Source organism: Lathyrus oleraceus, chromosome 5 (genome assembly GCF_024323335.1).
Source record: "Lathyrus oleraceus cultivar Zhongwan6 chromosome 5, CAAS_Psat_ZW6_1.0, whole genome shotgun sequence".
Classification (NCBI taxonomy): domain Eukaryota; kingdom Viridiplantae; phylum Streptophyta; class Magnoliopsida; order Fabales; family Fabaceae; genus Lathyrus; species Lathyrus oleraceus.
The window spans coordinates 568068103-568088066 of record NC_066583.1 but is presented as its reverse complement, the minus strand read 5'-3'; the positions used below and the strand labels follow the sequence as shown (position 1 = coordinate 568088066).

At 33.6% G+C, this 19964-nt stretch overlaps 1 protein-coding gene, 1 non-coding gene and 1 pseudogene across 2 annotated transcripts; 1 reads left to right on the top strand and 2 right to left on the bottom strand.

The window, feature by feature from the left end:
- The first annotated feature begins 2948 nt into the window (after nt 1-2948).
- LOC127086517 (vascular-related unknown protein 4) lies at nt 2949-7883 on the top strand. The gene is made up of 3 exons (XM_051027291.1): nt 2949-3353; nt 3477-3521; nt 7443-7883. Exons 1-3 carry the CDS (start codon nt 3036-3038, stop codon nt 7572-7574), a joined length of 495 nt encoding a protein of 164 aa, XP_050883248.1. The 5' UTR covers nt 2949-3035; the 3' UTR covers nt 7575-7883.
- TRNAG-CCC (transfer RNA glycine (anticodon CCC)) lies at nt 7645-7715 on the bottom strand. The gene has a single exon. It is a non-coding gene; the product is annotated as a tRNA-Gly (tRNA).
- A 6514-nt stretch (nt 7884-14397) lies between the features above and the next one.
- Nucleotides 14398-17364, bottom strand: LOC127086516 (pentatricopeptide repeat-containing protein At5g66520-like; annotated as a pseudogene).
- Nucleotides 17365-19964: the final 2600 nt, after the last annotated feature.

Here is a 19964-nt window from a genome sequence, read left to right as displayed (position 1 = left end):
AGCCACATGATCTTTTTGAATTAATCTAATCACGAGCGTTGGTTTTGAATACCTTGTTTGTGGCGCGCTGGCTTAAGTTCATGGTAGAACATGCATTTGGATCCACTTGATCTGCCACCTCAATTAATGAGGGAGATCAAGTGGTCCACATTTTTTCTGATTTTCCAATTTTCATTTTATTTGTGTTATTTTCATTAATTCATATTAATTTTAATATTGATCCAAAAAATATGAGAGTTTCACCAAAAAAATTTAAATAAATTCCTCTTTCATTTTCTGAATTAAAATTATTTTTGGATCATTATTAATATTTTTCATGATTTAATTGATTTTGTGAATCTTTTTAATGGTTTAAAAATACTTTTAAGTTTCCAAAAATGATGAAATTTTTTCTCCAAGGTCCTTTGACCTTGTTTGACCTATGATAAATCTCATGGCCATTTCTTTGGTGTTCTGATAAGGTTTTAGGAAATTGACCAACCATTATTTAATTTAATGCATATTTTGATTATTTTTAATTGTTTAAATGCCAAATAAATTGTGTAGAGCCATTTTAATTTGACTTGTTGAGTTTGACTTGTGTTGTTGGGCCTTGGTCAAGGTTGATTTGACTTTGTTGAGTTAAGATCATTGAATTTAGGATATTGATGAAATGTACATTTCATCTCCCAAAATGAATGAATGATCTTAATTTGATAAAAGTCCTCCTTTGACCAATTTGTGTTGATTCCATTTTCCCTACCTCTTCATCTCATTCCCCTTTATTCATTTATGTCATGGACCTATGATATCTCAAATATCCTAATGCTAGTTGATTGCAAAATCAACATGAGTATGGATGAGATTAGGTCCACCACTTTGCATATTCTTTTTGTGTGTGGTATGTTTCATGAGCATAGTCCATTATATTATGTCTCTAACATGCATTAACACCAAAATTCTATTGCCCGATCTCAAATAGTTGTGACTTCTACATAAGTCTAATTACGATTGCTTAACATAGCGCTAAATTTGTGATACAAAAGGCATAACATTCTAGTAAGCGGGATTGTAAGTCTCCCCTCTTTCATGGTATTGTATGGAAACTTGGCCTTTTTTTCTTCCTTTGGAAGATGTCTTGGTTCAAGGATGCATGCTTGTGACAAGTGGGTTGAGTGTTCTCCAAAGAATGACTTAAACAAAACAAAGCAAAAGCAATACTAACTTTTAATCAAGTAACAACTAACATTTAATATCAAGTCATTTACTTTTATGCACTTTAATTTTTAAGCTTTATTCATTTGTCATTATTCATACCATTTAATTTGTTTACTTTAATGTCATTTTCACTTTCCCCACTTGGGCCATATTTTGTGAGATAGTGTGCTTGTATATACTTGTTTATTTGTTAGGTATTTTGACCTTAATGTACAAAATAAGAACAAAAACCCTAAAAAACATCTTGTGTGGACGGTTGGTTTGATCTGAGACTATTGGACTTAGAATTTAGACAACACTCCCTATGCAAAGGACTTGGTCAATGCCAACTTTCATGAAACCAAGTGCTTGTGAAGTGAACATTCATCTGATATAATATTGAAGATCCATTTGAGTTCATCTGCAACATGATCATATTTGAAGTTGTTACTTTGAACCTGTGTCTAATGCCATCTTTGAAGTCATCTGATACATGGGGAATTATGAAGAAGATCATGGAGTTGCTAAGCTTGGATGTGACTATCTTTATTTGATGCATTGCTCTTCATCTTGCTATTTGTGTATTGATATTGCTTAATTTTAAAGTCCAATGGAAATTTGGGTTTCTATATGACATTCTTGTCTATTGGATTGCAGCCCATTGGTCAGATCTTTTCAACTCTTAACTTTTTTGCTTAGGATTAGTCTCTTCATCTCCTCCCACTTCTTTAATTTCAAAATTCCTCCATCCTTTTTTAAAAAAATCATTTTTGCTTGTGCTTTCTAAACTTTGACTCTATTGCAAATTAGAAACTTTGACCTTATGCCATTGCATTTTCAAACTTATTTTCTTAATCAAACTTGCAAATAAACCTAACTATATTTGACTTAAATTTTCAAAAGCCAAAAAGAACTAACACTCATTCAAACTTTTTTAGGCCCTTTGTGTCTTTGTTAATATAAATCATTATAAGTTTTCATTAATCCTAGATGGCTCCATTAATCGAGGACAATTGAACTCCCAATTTTGAAAGTTAGTGGGTAACACGGTTGTATTGCCCAACATGGATTAATTCGTATTATGTGTTGTTGTGGTTGTTCTTATTTTGATTTTTGAAATTCTTTGTATTTTCTTCAACTCGACAACATGGTGTGTTATACCAATACTATCCAAAAATGTTACTTCTTGATTTTCCATGTTTTGAAATTTCTCTATCAACTCGATCCTAATAGGGTCAACCTTTTTACTCATCAGTTTGGCTAAAACTTTTTTTTGTCTGCCTTTTTTTTTTTAGAGATGCCGATGATTCATGTTAATGCATTAACTTATTTTAATATTCTAAGGGTTAAAAAGCTCTTATTTTACCTGTCATTACATTACATGTTAATTAGCTCCTCCTAAACAAGTCACTTAAACTTTAAAATCACTTCTAATAATCCAATTTCCTTTAGACTTTTTTTTTATATGCTGACTTAAGCTTTGAGATAAGATAGTGAGTCAGCCGAAAGAACATTTCCAAATTTCTCTATAGACTATATGGTGACTAAATTAAATTAATGACTAATTCAAATCATTAGTGGAAAGCTAAGTCCATCATAAAGAAAACTTTGGCATATCTTAGTTGTGCATGCCCTATCTGTCACCATATAAATCGTCAAACTCTATTAATTTTGTTTTTCAAGATTCCATAATCGTCATACATTTCATCATCATATTTATCTATATTAATTAACTCTTCATTATTAACTTATTATATTTCGAATATACTCTTTATGCGTGCTTTATGTTAGAACTATAGCCACCAAACTCAACTAATTATTTCATCATATATTCGTTCCATTTTGTTGGTTTTTCAAAAATGAGTTCAATAAGCAAATCTCCTTTGAATAACAACATGATAAGTTTTGAGTCCTCAGAAGAGAGTAGTTGGACTAAATACTTTGAGGATTTCTTTAACAATGATCATAATAATATTGATGGTGATGATCATGATGGTGGTTCCTCTACCTCTTCCCTTGTCTTTGATGCTGCTGAAAAAAAATTAAGTGATCATAGTGCACAAGGTGCCATGGAGTATAATAAAAGATTGAGTTTCAAGAAGAGGAAGAAAATTAAAACTAGTTTGGTTGATCATGATTTGGAAGATACTGCAAGTTCTCCTATCAATAGCCCCAAGGTATGAATTTTTGTTTACTAAGGTGTATATGAATTAAGTTAAATTTGAAACGGATAAAGTTTTGTAGTAGTTTATTTAATTCGACTATATAATAAATATTTTAGGTTTTTATGTGTGAACCAGATATTCAAGGCAAAAGAGAAGGAAGAAATAGACCAATTTTATGAGGTTAGTTTGATCAATTCAATTAGCATTTTTGATGATTTAGTTTTGAGTAGTTTACTATTTAGCTGGTTGATCTGTTGGGGTGAGATGATGATTGGTTTCATGCTTTTTCTCATTTGGTGTTAGGTCCTTAAGCTTTTAAGGTATATGTAGGAATTTAAATTTAATTAGAATTCAATTCAACTATGGCAAAACGTATGAAGTTATCCATCTAATACTCTAATAATTAATCTATATTAGATGGTGTTTATGTCATGAGTATTGTATTTTTATTGATTTTGTAAAATTGATTTAATTTAAAAATTAGTTGCGACTACTTGAGTGACTACCTGCTGATATAATTTGTTATGGTCTATTAGTGACCTATTTTATCTACCTTGTCAAATGTGAGTTTGTTATTACTGGAGTTCAACAATGAGCTTCCATTAACAATGCATACGAGGAAGAAAATGATGAATGTGAGTGCTCTTTTTATTAGAATTTTTTTGTATGATGTCAAAACTATGATACTTTAGCGTTTATGTATATTGGACGATATCCTTTGAGTTTAAATGTGCATCTTAACATTAGGAAGCATAACAATATTTTGGAAATAGTTTAGAAAATGTTTAGGAAAGATTTCATGCATTAAAAACTGGTTTTTATATGAAAAATAAGTCTATGTGTCGACACATACATGTTATGAGTCGAAACATAGAAGAAAAAATTTTCTATGTGTCGATACATACGAGTTACAGGTCGACACATGTAAGTCATTTTTAAAGTCTGTAGTTTCTATTTGATGTGCCACCTATACATGTCGACACATGTATAAAAAATCTTTAAATTTTATATTATTTTCCAAACCGTTTGCATTCCTTTCGCTTCTATCACACACACACACACACACACACACACATATATATATAATATATATATATATATATTATATATATATATATATATTATATATATATATATATACTTACTTCATTCATGCATCATTTCTTTTAGTGATTTTGAGAAAAATCACGTACGAAAATGGATTTCAAAGAGTGCTCATTATCTTCAACCAAAATTATATGCGTACACACAAACAAATTGCACATAATCATTCTTTGTTTTTGTGTCATCTAGAATCAGTGTTAATAACGCCCAATTTAGGTTTTTGAATTATAAATTTGGTTGAGATCTTTGAGGGTTTCAAATAAGAAAACCAAGATGGAATTTTCCTTCAAGACCAATTAGAGATTTGAAGGTTTCAGACAAGATTACACAAGTTGGACTCGGTCGAGTGAAAGCTTTGAAGAACAGTGGTTCCTTGCAAAGGAGTAGCGTGAGACGGTGGATCAACTTGGTAAATCTTGGGTTACAACAATTAGCAATTTAGATTCGATCGAGTGAAAGCTTTGAAGAATTGAAGGTTCTTGCAAAGGAGTAGCGTGAGACGGTATTGTTGGGTGACTTGATCAATCTCAGATCAATGGAAGAGAAAGTGTTAGAATCAACATCAAACATAGGGTTTGTAGGGTTGGATTGCTACATTTCTCTTGTATTCTACTTTTGCAAAGTAAGGTTAATTTCATTATCTCAATTCGAGTTCGAATTGAGGGAAGACATACCCATAGCGAGGCTGATTGGGGAACTGCCTAAACTAATCATTGCTCTCTCTCTCTCTCTCTCTCTCTCTCTCTCTCTCTCTCTCTATATATATATATATATATATATATATATATATATATTATATAATATATATATTATATATATATATATATATATATTTCATTTTTCATTTGCAAATTGTTAAATTCATCGATTGTGTGATCAATACGTTTGGCTAAACTTTTTGATAACATTTTTAAAAGAGGTTATGTTGAGTTGATCACAATATATTAGATTGTGGTTGGATTTGCAAATCAACAAAATCATACAAAATTCTAAACGAATCGATTATACACAAGGTGTTCGATAATTTGTCTCAATAGCATTTTTTTTGTATTTTGTCATTGGGAATTATGGATGGTAATTTGACTCATTCTCAATGGGCACCCGCAAATTTACCCACAATGGGTAGGGTAAAAACCCGCAAAAATGGATACGGGCATGGGCTCGGGTAATTACCCATAAAAATAAATGGGTGTAGATGCGGGTATGGGCACCTTGGTACTCATCCCGCCTCATACCCGCACACTATATATTTATGTATTTTTATTTTTATTTATATATTTTAGTTTACATTATTATATAAAATGTATGTCTATCAATTATAAAACATATATCAATGTTAAACCATTACATTCTTAATATAAGTGTTCGTTTTTTTCAACAATAAATTGTTTGAATTTTTTTTAATGTTTTAAAAACTTAAAATTATATGATATTTTATAATTGATCTAGTTATTTTTAATAGGAATGCGGGTTACGGGTACAGGTATGAGTACTTACATATCCATAGGATACGGGTATGGGTGCTAACTTTGGCACCCAAGCAGGTATAGGCTCGGACACGGGGATTTTTTCAAATCGCGGATATGGGGATGGGTACTATAATACCATGTCTAAACCCTGCCCATTGCCATCCCTATTGGAAATAGTCTTTACTATTATAGTAACATTCACGTGATTGTGACTAATAGTATTTTGATCAATTTGTTCTCATTATCATAACTTGGTTCTACATATGCATATCTGAGATTTCTGACAGCGGTTCGGTTTAGACGATCCGAGTCACTTTCGCTAGCCGTTAAATTTTTCAAAACAATTTTTTGTGAAGTTTCTTTAACTTGGGATCTATCCCCCCCCCCCCCCCCCCCCCCCCCCTCTTTCTAAATCGTTGCGTATCGTATAACAAGAACAGTTGGAGAGAGAGAGAGAGAGAGAGAGAGAGAGAGAGAGAGAGAGAGAGAGAGAGAGAGAGAGAGAGATTGCAACTAACTTTTTCAATTTTCAAATTCTGTTAAAATCTGTTACAAATGCAATTATATTTGGGTTTATATAAACACCCAAATCCAACTTAAATTGATGAATGTTCAATTTTGATTGTCTTTGTAAGTACATCTGCAAGTTGCTCCTGAGTGCTAACGTGAATAACCATAAGTACCTCATTCTAAACCTGATTGTGTAGAAAATGGTATTTAGTATCAATGTGTTTGCTTCTTCCATGCATTACTGGATTTTTAGCAAGACTTATAGCATATTTGTTGTAAATCATCTATCTGACTGGTTTGCTCACTTTGAACTTCAGTTTCTTCAGCAAATTCATCAGCCAAACAACCTAACAAGCTGACAAAGCAACATCTATGTATTTAGCTTCATAGGTTGACAATGCAACCACTTATTTCTTCTTAGAACACCAAAAAATAGGAGCTCCTAGATACATAAACATGTATCATGTAGTGCTTATTATGTCCACTCTATCACCACATCAGTCTGAGTCTGAGTATCATATCAGCTCAGCAGCATTTGATACTCCAGATGGAAACAAAATTTCATGCCTTAGAGTTCCTCTTACATATCTCAGAATCCTTCACCGAAAGATCGACATCCTTCACTGAAAGAGAGGCCACATGTATCGTAAAGGATAAGATCTTCTTCTTCATTAGTTTCTTCATTTTTTGAATATATTGCAACTATGATTTCCTCTATATCTCTCTGATCGTATTCTATGATTCTGTCCGTATAGAAATACAAGAGTAATGTTCTGCTTAGATTATATGCAAAGATAACAAATAAAAAAAATCAACCAACAAATATTTATCCATCATAATTTTTATTATATATCGCATTCAGAGTCTATACAATGAGACAAAATAGCAAAGTCTCTACTATTGTAATCTATAAATAGAATAATATTATAAATGAGACAAAATAATATGATCCTATCAAATTTGACATCATTGTAACAAAAAAACAATTTAAATTTTTTAATGTGTTTTGTTTTTGTAGGAGAAAGGAAATACCCAAAGAGAAAAAGAAGTAGAATTTAATGAAAGGGATACTAGTAATAATGAGCATTCGGAACTAAATAAAAAAGGCTTTTGCTTAGTTCCTATGTCTATGGTAATCAACTATATTTAGCTTGATTATATCTGCTTAATAATTGTTTGTAAAACAGCATAATAATCGTTTGTAAAACAAGAAAAACAATTGCGCATCCAGGGAATCGAACCCTGGTCAGTACCGTGGGAGGGTACTATGATACCACTACACCAGATGCGCTTCTTGAATGTGGCTTTGATATTTTATTTTAAAACCAAATAATGGCTTGAGTATTCTATAGAACTGAGAAGCTGCCCGTTAAATTTTAAATTAAAAATTTGCTGTAAATTATAATAATATTTGTTTGTTGATAAAAATAATATATAATAAAACTTGTAATTGCGTTTACTGGCTCCATACTTAATTATAAAATTTACCGTTTCATTTTAATATATGGTAATTTAAAAAAAATAGCATACTAATATTTAATATATTTATTTTATTTAGAAATGGAAAACATAAATTCATTTATCTCGTATAATATCATTAATTATATGGAATAATTATAGAGAGTGATATATTTTATACAAATTTATTGTTATAATTATTTTTTTAATATTTGTAAATTTTGTAAGTGAATCTTATAATAAAAGAAAAATAATAATATTTTGGATTATGAATATTTAATGTAAATTCAATTTTGAGTTGGTTTTGGGATTCAAGTTGAACTTTGCTAAGAGGTGTTAATGTAGGTAAACTTTTTATTGGTCGAGATGATGAGCTTTTGCATTTCAAGGTGGATACCCTTCTATTTAAGTATATAGGACTTCCGGTAGGTGCAAATTTGAGGAAGAAAAGGACATGGCACCCTTAAGTTTAGCTCATCTCTGAGAGACTCTCTTCCTGGAGGAATAGATTTGTGAGTCTATGAGAGAGTGGTCATATTGAATTTAATGCTAAATTTCATCTTAATGTTCTTTTTGTCGTTAATGAAGATGTCAGTTTGGATCTGGAAGAAGTTGGTAGGTAAGCAGAGGAGGTTTCTTTGGGGTAACCCAAGGGGGAGCTAAAGTTGTTCGGGTAAAGTGGAAGTATGTGTGTAAAGCCAAAAGGGTGGGCGGTTTAAGGGTTAGGGATTTGAGGCTAGTTATTTTGGCCTTGTTAAGTAATTAGAGGTGGAAGATTATTTTTTAAGTTGCCTTCTTTTTGGAGAGATATTTGTATTGTGAGGTATGGTTCCTAGAGATTATTTTTCTCTTTTCCGGACTCATTCTCATTTATTTTACATATGTTTGACAATAATTTTAGCTTTTATAATTCCCTGAAAACAAATTTTGTATGTTAAGAAAAAAGTTTGTGATGAAACATGTAACACAATGTCATGTATGAGCTCGAGAAGATATGAATTTGGGACGGTACGGGTAATTGTGTGGTGGAACAACCTATATAGGAAGGCTCCTTATGACAGGTTGGTTCTAAGTACTTACTACCAAAAACACTTACAAAGGTTAGCTATAAGACTTTTGAAAAAGGGTTCCTAGAGTCACAGATCTTAATCGGAACTTCGCCATGCAACGAGCTAGCTATTTATGACGAGATTCGTGAAAAATATCTATAGGTGGAGTCTTCATGTAAACCATATAAGGTGTACACCTTGGGGGCCAACACTATGCAACCTCAATACTCAAAACGGTTATAAAATGTTCCTACAGTCGTGGACCTTGGTCGCAACTTCGTCATGCAACGGGCTAGTCATTTTATGACGAGATTCACGAAAAAGATCTATTCTGGGTGGAATCTTCATGCTAACCATACATACACCTTGGGGGCCAACACTACACAATATCTGACCTTAAGCTTGAGGTTTTTTCTCAAAGCTCGGGTATATAGCTTTACACAAACAACGTTTCCCAAATCCTCAGATGAATATATACATGAATGAACAAAGAATAAAAATAAGGCAAGATAATAAGAAAACGAAAAAACACAAGTAGAAATGCCAACAAAGCAAACACATATCACAAAACTAACTACACTAAACTTGACCCTCTATGTGTCCTTTATGAAATTGGCAATTGTCGCGGCGCGAAAAATAGTCGAGTGAATGAATGCTCGAATGACAATAAAGTCCCCACCTAAGTTTATTTTTAGAAGTGAAAAACATCAATAAAACCCAAAAAGAAAAAAAAATATGGTCATCGCAACCAAATTCATGTTCAGGAGTCGATTATGTGCGGAGAAGATATTAGCACTCCGCGACATCCGTTGTATCCAACAGGAGCTGTCTAATCAATTTTGTAAATAAGAGTGTGTAACTTAAGGTATTTTGGATTTCTTCTAATTATTACGATGTATTTACAAAATAAAAGGAAATGGGAAAAAATAAGTTTTTAATTAGGGTGCTTGATAAGACGTTGGATTTTTCTCCTACATATATCCCTAGGTGTGATGGGGAACTCAGAGCTAAGTGGTTCTTGGTAGAAAATGTTTGTGTGTGAGTTGATTTTTATTGTAAAATGAGTTTAGTCGCGCTTGGACGGTAAAAGACTCGTTGGTTGAAATAAAAGATCCGCACTTGGATGAAAAATACTTATTGATAAACGATCCGCGCTTGGACGGTAAACGTTGTTAATTAAAAATAAAAATAATCGTGCTTGGGTGATAAACGCCAATTGAGAAATTACTAAGTCATGCACGGGCGAACAAAAAAAGTTTGATTGGTTGGATTGTTTTTAAGTGGAAGACGAGTATTCAAATTGGAACGAAGTGTGCATCTCACGTTCGTTTACTCGAGGATAAAAAGGGTGTGCGCCCCATTTTCCTTTTTCAATCCAATTTTTGGTTAAGAAAAGTTTTAGCGGAAGACGATTAATTGGTTTGAACAAGGTGTACACCTTGTTTTCGATTACTCGAGGATAAAAATGTGTACACCCAATTTTCCTTTTTAATTTGACTTTTATTTATGAAAATAAAAGGAAATACTTAAGTGTCATTATTAACATTCGGAAGACGAACGCTCAACTAAAATAAGGCATACGCCACGTGTCTGATTAATCGAGGAATAAAACGTGTGTGCATCCAATTATCCTTTTTCGACCGATTCTAACTATGACATTTAAATGTCTCTCTTATTATATTTTTTAATAAGTGTTAATATATTCAAAACACATCCCCAAAATCTATGGTTGAAGATTAAATGATAAGAATATAAGCAAGACTAAAAACAAACAAAAAAGGAAAAAGGATAAAAGCTATAAAAAAAGTATAAAAAAAAGGAGGTGCAAGCAGTAAATAGAGTAATTCGTATGACCTAGATCTTGGTCCAATAAAAAATAATAATAAAAAAAGAAAATAGAAAAGGGGTTAAAACAAAAAAATGGGGATGTATTGTTAAGAAAATTTGAGGGGCCGGGGACTCAAACCCAATAAACAACCTAAAAAGTAAAGACAAAACAAACAAAAATCTTGGACTCTCATGATCGCCTGATGAAGATCAGACAGTCTTTATTCAATATCATGATGCAATCAAGATCAAATAAACTAATTCATATGATTATGATCCAATGGCTATGATCATATGGCTACAATGGGGGTTCTTGCATGGATTTTCCCTAGGCTTAGATCTAATGTCCCATATATTGCCATACGGCAAAAGCTTTATTTCGATTTAAAAAAAAATTAAAAATAATATGAGTTAAATTATAAAATAGAATGAGGAGCAATCCCTCATTCTTCTTCTTTGCCTCCCTTTTTTTATTTTTCATTAGCATTTTTTTCATGAAAATTCAAATGCTCACTCTCTTTTTCTTTCATTCAGTTTTACAATCTTTCTCGATGCTACTGGTTATTCAGAAAATAACACACAACAACATCACGAACCTCTCATACGATCTCTCTCTCTCTCTCTCTCTCTCTCTCTCTCTCTCTCCTCTCTCTCTCTCTCTCTCTCTCTCTCTCTCTCTCTCTCTCTCTCTCTCTCTCTCCTCTCTCTCCTCTCTCTCTCTCTCTCTCTTTTTGTGTGTTAAAGATCTGGAAAATGAAAATGAATTAGAGCAACATGGATTGCTCGATCTCAACATTTCTCTTACTCATTTCAAACCAGAAAAACAACAACACCACAACTCTTTTCTCACTTCTCTCGGTTTCAAATTTCGAATTTAAGAAAAATCAAGTGCAAATGATCAAACACAAAACGAAAATTAAGAGATGGATGAATTATCCATCAGGAATGAGAAAGAAATATTTTTGCAGATGTTGTGCCGCGAAAAATACAGAGTTGTCACCGGATTTTACTTATTTCAAAGGAAAGGGAAAATAGTGATAAACCCCCAAATGAAAATGGTCTCGCAACCAAAAGAGGATTCAGAAGTCGATTATGCAAGGGGAATGTATTAGCACTGTCACATCCATGATACTCCATGAGAACCACTTGCTTGTATCAATGCATATGGGTCTTGTTTATCTGAATGTTGCTTGCTATTGATGAATGAAATGAATAGAGTGAGATGGGGGAAAGAATAAGTTTTAATTTAGAGTGCTCGCCAAGGATTTGGGTCCTTTTGCATATGTATCCTCATACGTGCAATGAGAGAGAGAGAGAGAGAGAGAGAGAGAATTAAGAGTGAAAATATTTTTATTAGCAATTGATTTAAACAATAATTGGGATATAATTTACATAAGCCAAATAATTGAAAAATAAAAAACTCAAGCATGTAATCGATTATACAAAACCTATAATCGATTACAGCTGAAACAAACTGAAATTAACTAGCAGTGGTAACCGGTTCCTACGAATGCGTAATCGGTTACACCAATTTTATAAGCACTTTTCTACTATTTATTTGATTTATTTTGACATCTATAATCGGTTACATCCACGTGTTAACTCATTACGGCTCTTGATTATTACTTAATAACTCTTAACAATAAGTACATGCAAAACAAATTGTAAAACTAAAATACATGAAGCAAAAATTGTGTTCTTCCTATATTTATTATCATTCAACATCCCATAAAACCTTTTTTATGTCTAGTTTATAGCATTACACACGGGCTTGCTCGGTAATCTCGCAAAGGGTTTGATAGATTAAAGATGAATGCTTATGAGTCAAATCTCCCACCACAAAATTATGAACAATCCCATAAATTTGGATCCAACTTTGGCCAGAAGATTTTTTCATGTGTCATAAACTATGATGTTCACACTCGAACACGGACACGAGACATGACACGGACATGGACACGGACACGAGGACCCCGCTAATGTAAAAAACATAGGACACGGACACGGCTATATATATTTTATATATTTATATAATAATGCGATTTATGAGCATAATTTATAAAGAATTTAAAATGAGAAGCAAAATTTATGCTTATTTATATTTTTTTTACACAAATGTTTAATTTAAACTTAGTACTTTCAATCAACGAAAAAATAATATAAATTCACCAAAATGTAAGATACAAATCATATCATAGTCACTACACATTGAAAAAATCAGCCTCTAAGCATGCCTTGTCTAGAGACAGGTCAACAACTTCAAGAAGTCCACTATCATCTAATGGTCCAAACTCATCTCGAGTGACATCCCACATTTTAGTTTCCTCTTGATGATATTGGGGAGTGCACCTTGATAAAAGTCGAAGGTTACTATACACATACACTAAAACTTATACTTGATGTGGTGTCATCTTGTTTCTCTTCAAAGAATGAATAAATGAATATGTGCTCCAATTTCTTTCACAACATGATGATAAACAAAATTGTACAATCACTTTAAGAATAACCTTTTTTCGTTGGACACGTCAAAAACGTGTTGTACAAGTATCTGTGTCGGACACGTGTCCGACAGGGTGACACAACGTATAAATGACGTGTCAGAGTTTCATAGGTCATAAATGGTTGTTTAGTCTTTTTTTGTCAAATAGTTTAGTGACTGAGATTTTATTATTTAAATATGAATAAATGAGATATCACGGATTCGAATCTGTGTCTTTATATCAGATATTCTAGTATAATTATCAATTGAACTGATTTAACGAGACAAACAATGATTCTTTAATCATTTTATCCTTTTAAACTATATAAATTATCCACGACTAATGCGTAAAAAAAAATTGAGACATTTTTCATTGATAAGTAGAATCTTTTTGTTGCCATCATTTTAAATGACTTTTTTTAAAATTTAATGAGTTTGTTGAAGTAAAAAACAGTTGAGCTATTTGAAATGACTTCCTTTAATTTATTTTCAAAATGCAACATTCAACGTGAATCAAAAGTGCACGTTCCAATTGACTAAGGTACCAAATTGTGAATTGAATTAGTTTTCTGCCGTTAATGTTTTCTATATTAAGTAAAAAGAATAACTTGTCATATTATCTACTTCCTTCATCTCAAAATAAGCGCCGTAGTGGATTATTTCATAAAATATGATAAACAAAAGAGAATAATATTTTTATTAAATTATATTTGTTTATTTTGATGTATTTGAATTATAATAAAGGTAAAATGAAAGAATAATAAATTTAAAATATTTATTAAAAGGTAGTATAATCAAAAGATAAAAATTAAAAATAATATTTAGTTTGAAATAAATAATTTTATTAAATGTCACACTTATTTTATGACAAAAAGAATATTAAACAAGTTGCCCCATACAACAAAAGGAAATGACTAACTGGGAACTACATTGTATACTTCAATAACCACAGCAGTAGTGGCAGTACTAGCCTGAGTAAAGGGAAGAGGCTACTCCAACTTTTTATATTTCATTTCCTGTTAGTAGATGTGAAGTTGTGTTTGTATGTGAAATCTGCTTTAATTCAATATGGATTCTTTCTGATTTTCCATGTTCTAAAATCAATGTATAGAACTAGTGTTGGGCAATGGCAACAAGCAATCGCCACCAGATGCTTGAAAAACCACAAAATGAGCACTTGCCTTCTCATAAGTACATGCAAAATAATTGTAAAACCAAAATACACGAAGCAAAATTTGTGTTCTTCCTATATTTACTATCCCTCAACATCCAATAGAACTTCTGTTATGTCTGGTTTATAGCCTGCCGCACGGGCTTGCTCGGTAATCTCACAAAGGGTTTCATAGATTAAAGATGAATGCTTATGAGTCATATCACCCACCATAAAATTATGAACAACCCCATAAATTTGGATCCAACTTTGACCCGGAGGTTTTTTCACACCCATCTCAATCATTTTTTGTCTCACTGCAACGACATCCTTCCACCTTTTGGCGAAAGCATATATGTTCGATAAGAGCACAAGATAGCCGTCAGCTTTATCATTGTTGTCGAGCTCAGCAACTAACTTGTTTGCTATTCGTGATGCTAGGTCTGAATTCTTGTGTATTCGACAACCACCAAGAAGGGCACCCCATATTGCATCATTAGGCTTAAAAGGCATAGTTTCTATAAGTTCATATGCTTCATCTAAGCAACCTGCACGACTCAAGAGATCAACCATGCACCCGTAGTGCTCAATCTTCGGGCTGATACACCCAGTATGTATCATCGTTTCAAAAAATTTGCGCCCTTCCTCTACAAACCCTGCATGACTGCAAGTAGGGGTGTTCAAAACCAAACCAACCCAATAGAAAACCGCAAACCAAACCAAACCAAACCAAAACCGCAAAAAACCGCATTTGGTTCGGATTCGTTTGGGTCATTTTTTAATAAAACCGCACGGTTTGGTTTGGTTTGCGGTTTGTATTTTGCAAACCGAACTAAACCAAACCAAACCGCATTATGTTACAACCCAAATTTTACTTATCCCACATCCAACCAAAACATCAAACCTAGTATGTCTTTACCTTATAATTACAAACGATTTTCTCTTACTCACGCTTAGGGTTTCAATTTCAACCTTCTTAAATATCTCATAGTAGTATGACACATTCTTCTCGTCTTCTTTTCCATGTAGGTTTCGCCTATTCTACTCTAATAAGTCATCTCTTATGTTCTTTCTTTTTCATCTTTTATGTTACTATTTTCTCTTTTAATTATATTTTTATCGCACCTTTCTTCTCAATCTCGCATCTCTTATGTTCTTTTTTTCATCTTCTCTAATCTCTCATCTCATATGTTTTTTATGTTTTATTATAATGTCTTCGATATTATTTTATGCTACTATTTATATATGTTTTTTATTCCACTTTTGTATAATCTACTTTTTTGTATATTGAATGAAACATTTTTGTCTAAATATGATGAGTTTTGATGTTATTTAGTCATGTATGAATGACTAAATACAAAGTTATGTTGTTCTCTATAGGTGTATGTATGGCACAATAAAAATATTATAAAAAACCGAACCAACCGAACCAACCCAAACCGCATTGGTTTGGTTTGGTTTGGTTTGGTTTTATTTCTAAAAGCGAACCGAACCAAACCAAACCGCATGCTTTTTTCTCTTGCGGTTCGGATGATTTTTATCGCCAAAACCGCCCAAACCGCACCGCGAACACCCCTAACTGCAAGCACAAAGAACTCCAATGAATGTTGTTCCATCAGGTCTTACCCCACTATTCTCCACACCATCACTAAGCATTTCTTTAAACAGATCAAGAGCTTCCTTCCCAAGACCTTGTTTTGCAAAAGCCATGATGATAATCGTCCAAGACACTCTGGTTTTTCGTGACATCTTGGTAAACATTTGATAAGCTTCATCAATGATTCCACAACTAGCATACATGTGCATGAGTGCATTATTCAAGCTGACAGAGGGTTGTTTTTGCCTCTTTTGAACATACCAATGGATCCATCTTCCTAACTTCAGATCACCTAATTCAGCACATGCTGATAAAGCTGCCACCAACGCCACCTGATCCAACTCCACGCGTGCTCTCCACATCTGATCAAATAACAACAAAGCCTGTTTAGATTGGCCATTCTGAGCACACCAAGCAATCATGGTCGTCCAAGACACAACATTTTTCTGTGGCATTTTATCAAAAAAGATTCTCGCAGCATCAATATCACAGCACCTAACATACCCAGCAAGTATAGAATTCCAGCTAACAACACTTCTTTCAGTCATATCATCAAACACGTGGCGTGCTTTCTCAACACCACCTTAACATAAAAGTTGATCAAATTAGTGTTCACGAACACGTCTGAGCAATACCCTTTTGCCAGAACAGTCGCATGCACCTGTTCACCTTCTTTTACCAACTCACCCTGTACACAAGCACTCAAGAGAAACGAGTATGTGAACCCGTCAGGTTCAGACTCAGTTGACACCATTTGACTGTAATATTGAACTGACTTCCAAGGCATATGGCTGCTGGCATAGCCTCTAATCATGTGGTTCCAAACGGTGGTGTTTGTGTTATCAATTTTTTTTAAAAGCTTTTGGGCATGTTGAAGTTTACCAGAGGCTATGTAGAGTGAAAGAAGCTTGGTGATGATGTTATTCTTGTGAGAGAGGCTATTGAGAACTACTTGGCTATGAATTTGAGCGATGTTTGTTTCGCTGTTGCAGCTTTGAAGTAACGAGAAGACATGCTCTTGAATAACTCTTTTCCAGTTTGAAGGAACACAAACTTTAGCCAACATCGAACCCCAAAACTCAACAACACACCGTAAGCTTATACTTGTCTAAGTTATTGAAAATGCTCAATGCTTCATTTTTTTTTCTTTGTTTAACAAAAGTCTAAACTAAAAGACCAAAAGTTTGATTAAACCATAAGAATAACATGAGCAATCTTCTAGTGTGTGCCTCATGTTTAATGGAAATAATGGCTTGAGCTACGGAAGGTAAAGTTAAAGAACCCTTAAACTTTAGATCATCTAATCCACCAACAGTGCTGGTGACATTGTTGCAAAGCTCATGCAATTGGGGAGATGCAGATACTCGGTGCAATGTATTATAGAAGTAATTCATATTCAAAAGTGTATTCTTAATCAAAAGCAAAAGTTTCTGATGTGGCTGTTTCAGAAATGTTCTTTAAATTTTGGGTTGTAGTAATAGTTTTGTTAAGATTAATTTAGCTAGTATAGGTTAATATTTTCGTTTACGTGACATTTTAATTTGTGTATATAAATCAAACGTGTAACCGAATTTTACAATGCAATTAATAGAGTTTCTCTCAAAAGTTAGTTAGATCTATTTTCTCTTTCTGCGTCCATTTTCATCTTGTGCACCAACAATTGGTATCTAGAGCTCTAGTTCGATTCACATGGAAGATTCACAGGGAAACACGAGTGTACGGTGAGACATGTGTGATTGATTTCATTTCTTGAATTCACGTTGAATTCACGATCAGAATCGTAATAGAATCACATTTCTTGATTTTGCGGGATTAGGAAACACGAGTGTTTGGTGAGATCTGTGTGAGTTTCAGTGCACAAATTGAAGATCAACGGCGAAAACGGTAGCTTGAATACAAAGCTTCCAGTGTTTGATAGAAAGAATTGGAATCGGTGGTCGATTCAGATGAGTGTGTTGTTTGGCACTCAAGGCGTTCTTGATCTCATCAACGATAGTTATATTCCGGTTGCAGAGGATGGGACAGAAGCACAGAGAAATGCGTAAAGAGAAATAAGGAAGAAAGATCAAAAGTAGTTGTTCTACATCCATCAGTGTGTGGATGCGAACGTGTTTGAGAAAATTGTTGATTCAACAACAGCGAAGGCTGTGTGGGACACACCAGTACGGTGTTATGACGGTGATACATCAATGAGGAAGGTGAAACTTCGGTCTCTACGTAAACAATATGAGAATCTCAACATGAAAGACAATGAGAAGATACATGATTAACATCTCTAGACTGATTATAATCACCAATGAGATAAAATCTTATGGAAAAACTTTGTCAGAACAAATAATCATTGAGAAGGTATTAAGATCTCTTACTCCTCAATTTGATTACATTGTTGTATCAATTGAACATTCTAAAGACCTCAGCACCATGAGGATTGAAGAGCTGCAGAGTAGTCTAGAGACACAAGAGTTGCGTCTGATTGAGAGAACCTCTGAAAGAGAGGTAGAGCAAGCTCCTAAAGCGTCTTTTGGGAATATGAGTCAGAAGAAGTCTTGGTCAGAAGGAAAGAACATGCATGATGGTGGTTTTCAAAAGTCAGAAGCCTCCAATTCTGATGAAAAGAAACATCATAAGGGAAAGGAGAAGTTTGGCAAGAAGAAGGTCCAATGTTACTGTTGTAAGAGTTCGGCCACTTTGCTGCTGAGTGTTGGTCAAACAAGGAAAGAAAATCAGAATAAGCAAACATAAGCAGAGGAGATTCTGATGATGAACCTGTGTTATTTATGGCTTCTAAATCTGATGGTGCGTATTTGGTAGACGAGTGGTATATGGACATTGGCTGCTCAAATCACTTAATTGGAAACAAATATTGACGGGTTAATTTTGACTCTAGAAAGAGGACAAATATCAGATGTGCTGATGATAAATACCTCAATGTTAAAGGTATGGGAAATATCAAAGTCAAGGTGAAAAATGGTAAAATTGTTCTGATCAATGATGTTTGGTATTTTCCGGGCATGAAGAGCAATCTAATGAGTGTAGGTCAACTCATTGAGAAAGGTTTCTCAGTTACTATGAAAAATAATCTCTTGAAGTTGTATGATTCTGATCAGAAGTTGATTATGCAATATGAGCAAGGAAGCAACAGAACATTCAAGGTGAATGTGGAAACTGTTGAAACTAAATGTCTTAGTGCAGAAGGTGCTGAAGGTGACAGTGAGTTATGGCACAAGAGATTGGGGCATCTTAATTTCAGAAGCTTGGGGCATCTGAATTCTAAAAAGTTGGTATATGGCATTCTCAAGATTGTGAAGCCTGAGAAGTCATGTGAGATATGCATGAAAGGAAAGCAACCTAGATTCCCATTTACATCAGAAGCATGCTTTGGGAGTAGTAAATTCTTACATTTGTGGACCATTTGAAGTACCTTCACTTGGAAAAAACAAATATTTGTGTCGTTTGTGGATGAGTTCACAAGAATGACATGGGTAACACTCATCAAGTTTAAGCATAAGGTGTTTGCTAAGTTTCAAAAGTTCAAAGTGAAGGCTGAAAAACAGAGTGGTCAGAAGCTGAAAGTTCTTAGAACTGATGGTTGAGGTGAGTATAACTCTCCAGATTTAAAAACATTCTATGGGGAGAATGGAATTGAGCAAGAGGTGATTTCTCCATACACTCCTCAACAAAATAGTCTTGCTGAAAGAAGAAACATAACTTTGCTTGATATGACAATGAGCATGTTAAAGGAGACGAAGCTCCCTCACACCTTGTAGGGAGAAGCTGTTGCCACTTCACCGTATGTGCTCAATAGGTGTCCAACTAAGAAGTTGAAGGAACTTGTTCCTTTTGAGAAGTGGATTGGAGAAAAGCCAAGTGTGATTCATTTCAGGATATTTGGTTCAGTTTATTACAAACATGTTCCAGGTGCTACTAGAAAGAAGTTGGATGATAGAAGAAAGGTAATGTTGTTGATTGAGTACCACAAT